This window comes from Podarcis bocagei (assembly GCF_964188305.1).
Source record: "Podarcis bocagei genome assembly, chromosome: 3".
Classification (NCBI taxonomy): Eukaryota; Metazoa; Chordata; class Lepidosauria; order Squamata; family Lacertidae; genus Podarcis; species Podarcis bocagei.
Window position 1 is genome coordinate 11,114,025 of NC_138127.1, and position 6,000 is coordinate 11,120,024.

A 6,000-nucleotide genomic window follows, 5' to 3' on the forward strand; every position below is an offset into this window, starting at 1 on the left:
CATTAGCGCAAGCAGCTTCTGAGCTCTGGGCGCAGTACTGCACCCATGATTTCAGATTAAAACTGCAGAGTGGAAGAAAAGGAGGGCTTTTTTCCTGCCCCCCATTTCCAGCTACTTTCTGAAGACTGGAGAAGAGACCCTCTTAAGCATATTAGGGGGGTAGGGCAAGGGAAGGATTAGACCATGTGACAAATGAACATAACATTTTAGCTGCAGCTCATTCATTTTCCGCTTTGTATTATTGTTAAATAAAGAAAAGCGCGCCTAGACATGCCATTTAGCTCCTAGTTTTCATATCTCAGTTTCTAACACCCGTTTTGATAATATAAACCTAGAGTGGGTGGGGAACTGGCATTTTAGTTCTCTTTAAAAGAGGTTCTGCCTTTAGAAAATCCTGTCACCAAGTGATTAGAAAGGCTTCACCCAGTCATTGGGTGCACAAACCTTTGTTCTGTAAAGTGGCAGAATGTCACCTCTTAAAAACCACAGTAACCTTGGTCTTGATGCCCTTCAGAAATCATGCCCACCTTTTGCCATATGCAGGCAACTGTGCGTATTCCTTTTCCTTTGAAGATCTGCAATATAGCATAGAGAATCATTCTGAAACCAGGACCTTCCTGGTATGAGGTTGAGGGCTGCAATTCTGTGACATCTACTTGGACGTAAGCCCCATTGAACTCAGAGTAAATGTCCATGGAGTTGGGCTCTAATTTGTGTAAGTGAAGAAATATTTGAGGTGTTTACCTCCCCCCAATTACCTACCTTCCTTCTTCTAACTTGCACGAATAAGGATCATGTGCAGTCCTCCATCTGATCTGTTACCCACAGAAACTGAACAAAGTCCATAAGCAAGAAATAGGCTCCTATTATGCTTCTGTGAAGCAGCACATTCTTTGGAGGAGAAAAAGGGCATTTGCAGAATACAGTTGCGCTAAATTGATTTTGATGTCTTGAGTCACTTGAGATGGCTCACACATAAAGGTGAAAACAGCTGTCATGCTCAGCGTCCGTCTCGGGGACATAGTGATGTACTTTTTGTGTGTGAACGTGCCGTTGGAGGGGGGAGTGATTTTAACCTTGCATCTGCTCCTATCCCATCTAATGTGAATACATCACATGGCACGACTACTAAATGAATCTCTTTAACGTCCTCTGCTAAGTGTGCGCTGCCTGATTGAGGTTCATTATATTATTGCACCTGTCAAATAATATGTAATCAGTGAAACTTTCCTGAGACTAAAATCTATCTGTTGCCCTGTGGATAGTCTAAAACTTATCTCCATTGGGAGGGTTCTGAGGGGAAAAAACAAGGAAACACCTATCTTGAACTAATTTATATGTTTGGCCTCTGTACCTGAGCACAATGATTAATAACATCATTGCAGTCTCAAAGCTGGGCAAGCAATGAATTAGCAAGGCTTTGTCAGTACTCACACTAATTAGATTGCAGTCCTATATCCACTTACTTGGAAGTAAGCCTTGCTAAAATAAATGAGGCTTACTTCTGAGTAAACATGTATTGGCTTGCAGTGTACAGGCAATGTATTAAATTCCACTAAGCCTTCTTAAAAGTTTCATTTTAGAGCTGCTCTTTACTCACGGCTCTATGGCTTTTAGGTGAGTCTGAGTTCTAATACATAGTTAAGGACGAGGTCCAGGTTTGCACATAATGTTAACAATGGTTAACATAAACCAAGGTTGGTAAACAACCAACCAACCATGGCTTATGAGTGTGGTTTGCTTATGGCTAATACAGTATAGTTAAACTGCAGGTCAGATATAGACAGTCAACCTATGGCTTACTAAACTATGGTTTATAAACCATGACATGGTGTTACTTGCGAACTCAACCACCTTCATGACTTTCTTAAGGAATAATTTACACTTTCTTACAGTTTCAACTGCCACATTAAATAAACATACAATAAAATTTATGTAGTATGAAGAACAATTAGGGATGTCAGAGAATTCTGACAAAAACTGGAAAATGAAGTAGAAATTGCTGCAGTTTACATGTTTCTAGGCAGCAACAGTTAACCGACTATGATTGGTATTTCTTCACATCATTATTGTGTTTTAGTCCACAATTGATAACATAATAGCTTCTTAAACATTTTAATGCTTCTTTTACATTGAAATGAATGTCAATTATGTAAGTTACGTATCTTAAAAGTTAAATAGCAGACAGGGAGGCAAATAGCATAGAACTTGGCAGAAACCAAACTGCAACAGAATGGAAACTACATCAACTGTGATGTATACAGGTTGGAGACGAAATTGCTGCCTTCATGCATCCCTAGCAACAAAGCAGGACATCACCCCAAACACTATTCTCAGTTTTAAGGCATTGCTAAAGTAGTGCGAAAGATGAAAGCTTGTCACCTTCTGAAAGCTACACCTTTTAGGCTACACCTGATAAATTCTCTATTCAGCACAACTGTTTAAAGGACCCCACTTTTGCATCTGACCATCCCAGTCATGCTTTAAATTTTAGGTCACTTCATGGGCTCATAACTCAATGGTATTGCACATGTTTAACACGAACAAGTCTCAGGTACAATCCCTGGCCTCTCCAGTTAAGAGGATATTGGGGGCAGTTCCAGGAAAGTCGTGAGTCCTCAGAGAGCCAATGTCAGTCAAAGCGGACTAAGCAGTACTCTGCTAGAAAGATCAATAGCATAACTCCACATACAGCAAATGTGCATGTTCATTTGACAGGTGGGTGATGACTGTTTGTATTTAATAGGTCCTGCTCGGCTAGAGGCTCAGTTAATTCACAGGTGTTAAATGATGGAAAGAATCTGTCTCCTGAAGAAAACTGCCAAAACAGCTATGAGATGAATATATCACAAACACAGTCAAATATACTAGTTAAAGCAGTTGATAAGGTATGGCGTGCCTTAAAAGCTTCTGGAATATTGTCCTTTAAATTAGTACAAGTATTTTTCATCCAGCAGCATATTTAGCTTTGTAGTTCAGCTAGACAACTCCAAAATATTTGTTCCTAACGGGACTGATCATGCATATAGCAATGCAGAAAGTCTTTACTAGGCACAACTTCAGCAGGGTTATTGTAATGGGAAATTGTTCAGTAAGAAATAATGAAAACACAAGATGAGCAGGGATATCGGAAAGTAAACAATAGAAAGGGTTTTAAAAGAAGAAGGTGATGTGAACTGTCTCATCAAAATACTGTATCGTGGATAACAGACCCAGAATGCTGCTGAACAACACTACTGGATAGTCACAGTTATTAGCTTTTAAAATATTTATCTGATTTCATTATTTATTACATTTATCCCCCACTTTTCTTACATGAGAGCCAAGATGGCATACTTGGAAATCCTGACTCTCATCCCCAAAAGCCAGACATCTTAGCATGAAGAAGGTTGCTACAGCACATGGCTTCATGTCATGCCCAGGAACCTGGAAATAAAGCTGCAATATACTGAATTTTTTGAAAAGCACCTAGATATTTCAGGACGTATCCAATTCAGATTCATGGGGTGGGGGGAGAGAAACCAGGGTTGGTGCTTAATTTTTTAATATGGTCCAGCTTTTTCTCTTAACAGAAGCCACTTGTTTTATTAGTAAGATTTCCATTCCTGGCAGAACACCAGGATATCTTGCCATTTCCAACACACAATGATGGCCTTCTTGCCAATACCTTTGAACACAACACCCATGGCATTGCCCATTTTTCTCTATGGCTAAGCTCTCTGGCAGCTCTAGTGCTCTGCTGCAAAGCTTCCTTGTGTTAGTTGCAACCAGTTTTGAGCTCATTTTAACACTACAGAACAACTGCTATGAAGAAAAGGAACCTATATTCATAGGATAATGGCCTTGTGAGTTATGCCTATTTTGTTTTTGTTGGCGCTGTTAATTGATGATCAGACAAACCCATACTTATAAATGCAGTCCTTTGTTGTCCTGATAGATGTACTTTTTAATTTTTTTACAGGGATGTGGTGAGACAGGCGAAGTGAGACCATGTTGACTCTGCTTGACCTTTCAGTGGCTTTTGATAGCATCACCCATGGTATCTTATGGGATGCCTCTGCAGGTTGGGTGTAGGGGGCACAGTCATGCAGTAGCTACATTTTTACCTGCAGGGGCAGTTTCAGAAAGTAGCATGGGTGGGTTCTGTTTGACCCCATGTCTCTTACATTATAGGTCTTATATAAGTTCCATTGTATCCCCAAAATTCTTGAACATTATATGAACACCACCCACATGACCCCAGAAGGTGTGGTGATATAGGAGTTTGGAGTAAGATACCATATCTTACTCCAGGCATCCAGCTCTTTCTCTCTGTCATCGGGATCAAATGAGGCTGAGCCAATGTACTGAGTTCAGTAACAGGCTGGATAAGGATCAATAATGTTGAATTCTGACAAGATGGGGGCGGGATTATGCTCAGCCTGTTCTGGATGGGGCTACACTCCCCCTAAAACAGCCTAGCTAGCAAGGCTCAGGGATGATGGGAGTTGTTTGTCCAACAACATCTGGGGACCCACAGGTTGAGAACCGCTGCCCTAAAAGATCAAGGACACAGCTTCGGGATGCTTCTTGAAACAACATTGTCATGTGAGGCCCAGGTGGCATTGAGTGCCTTCTACTGGCTTCATCTGATTTCCCAGCTGTGGTCATTTCCCAGACAAGGCTTACCTGGTCACCATGCTTCATACTGACAGAGCTATACTGGTTGCCTGTTTACTTCTGAGCCCAGTTCCTAGTGCTGATACACACCTTTAAAGATCTAAATGGCTTGAGACCCAAGTATTTGAAGGCACACTCCTTCCCAACCCTGCCTGCCCATCCCTAAAGGAGGCTGTGCTATGTAGCTCCAAAGGAGAGGGCCCTTTCTGTGCCAATGCCCCAGCTCTGGAACACCTTCTCCCAAGAGGTATGACCGACACTGACATTACAATATTTTTGGCACCAAGTTAGAACATTTTTTATTTGCCCATGCAGCATTAAATGGATTTGTTTAGCCTACACAATAGTTTGGAAGTGCTGTTGCTCCTTCTCATTTTGCTAATGCATTAGGAATGTTTCATCTGTTGTATTTCTATCTGGTATTAATCGTTTTATTCACGTACATTGCACGCCATCCTAGAGCAGGCTCGGATGAAGGGTGGTGTGGGAATCTTTTAAATAAATAAATTAAGAAAAGATCGCTATCGCAGGCTGTTTCTGATGAGGACAAAGACAAGTCCACAATCTGGATTATTTGTGCTCATGCTGTCAAAATGAATGAGCCCAAACAATGAAATTGGGTTGGATCAAAACACCCTGGCATCACAAAGCAGCAGTTAAAGTGTAAAAGCGTCTTTGGATTTGGGGAGGTAAGAGGAGTATGATTCTGCTGGTTGAGTGATGGCTCAGCCAAGGTGCTACAGACAAACATTATCATTAGGGCTTTAGCCCAGTAGCCAAATGCATTTTGGTGTTTTTGCTTATTTGGGCCAGATTTAAATGGGAAATTAATGAGTGCCTTTGTTTTCTTTTTCCCTTTAGGATCATCCCAGTAGTCCCAGCATTCTACTTTGCATATGAATGATTACAAAACATTTGTAGAAGATCCCATCAGGCTGTGCTTTGTAACAGAAAGCAAAGAGAACTTCAATCAGAACTGAATAAATGATCTAAAGATATATCGTTGCCAGGCGTCTCTGCCCTTAGTAAAGATCCCACAACAACCGTAATCTTTCTTCATTCGTTTTGAAGTTGCCATTATCGCACAGTTTCCGATAATGTTCTGTTTCAATCTATCAGTGTCTCAAAACAAATTTACATGTCCGTTCTCTGTTCAGAAAGTTGCCTTTCAAAATGCCAAGAGAACTTCCTTTTATCTCTACTTTCTTGCAGCAGGACATTTCAACAGATATAGAGAAGAGAAGGGGATTGCAAAACCCTCATAATTCCAGGAAGGTCCTCATCATTAAGCGAACAATCCCAAGGAAGGGAAAACAGCATAAATTACGCCGGGTTAAATTA

At 40.9% G+C, this 6,000-nt stretch overlaps 1 protein-coding gene across 7 annotated transcripts in view; it reads left to right on the plus strand.

Annotated features, from left to right (window-relative positions):
* Positions 1 to 5,697, plus strand: part of TPO (thyroid peroxidase) — a 105,705-nt gene extending 100,008 nt beyond the window's left edge. For 2 of the 7 annotated variants that reach the window (XM_081189058.1, XM_081189055.1), the window contains exon 16: positions 2,495 to 2,830. In XM_081189058.1, coding sequence (XP_081045184.1) covers positions 2,495 to 2,726 — 232 coding nt within the window. In that variant the 3' untranslated portion in view covers positions 2,727 to 2,830. Of the gene's footprint in view, positions 1 to 2,494; positions 4,432 to 4,657; positions 4,817 to 5,520 lie in introns of those variants that run through there. The other 5 variants (XM_081189057.1, XM_081189061.1, XM_081189059.1 and 2 more) reach the window with 5 other exon arrangements.
* The last annotated feature ends 303 nt before the right edge of the window (positions 5,698 to 6,000 follow it).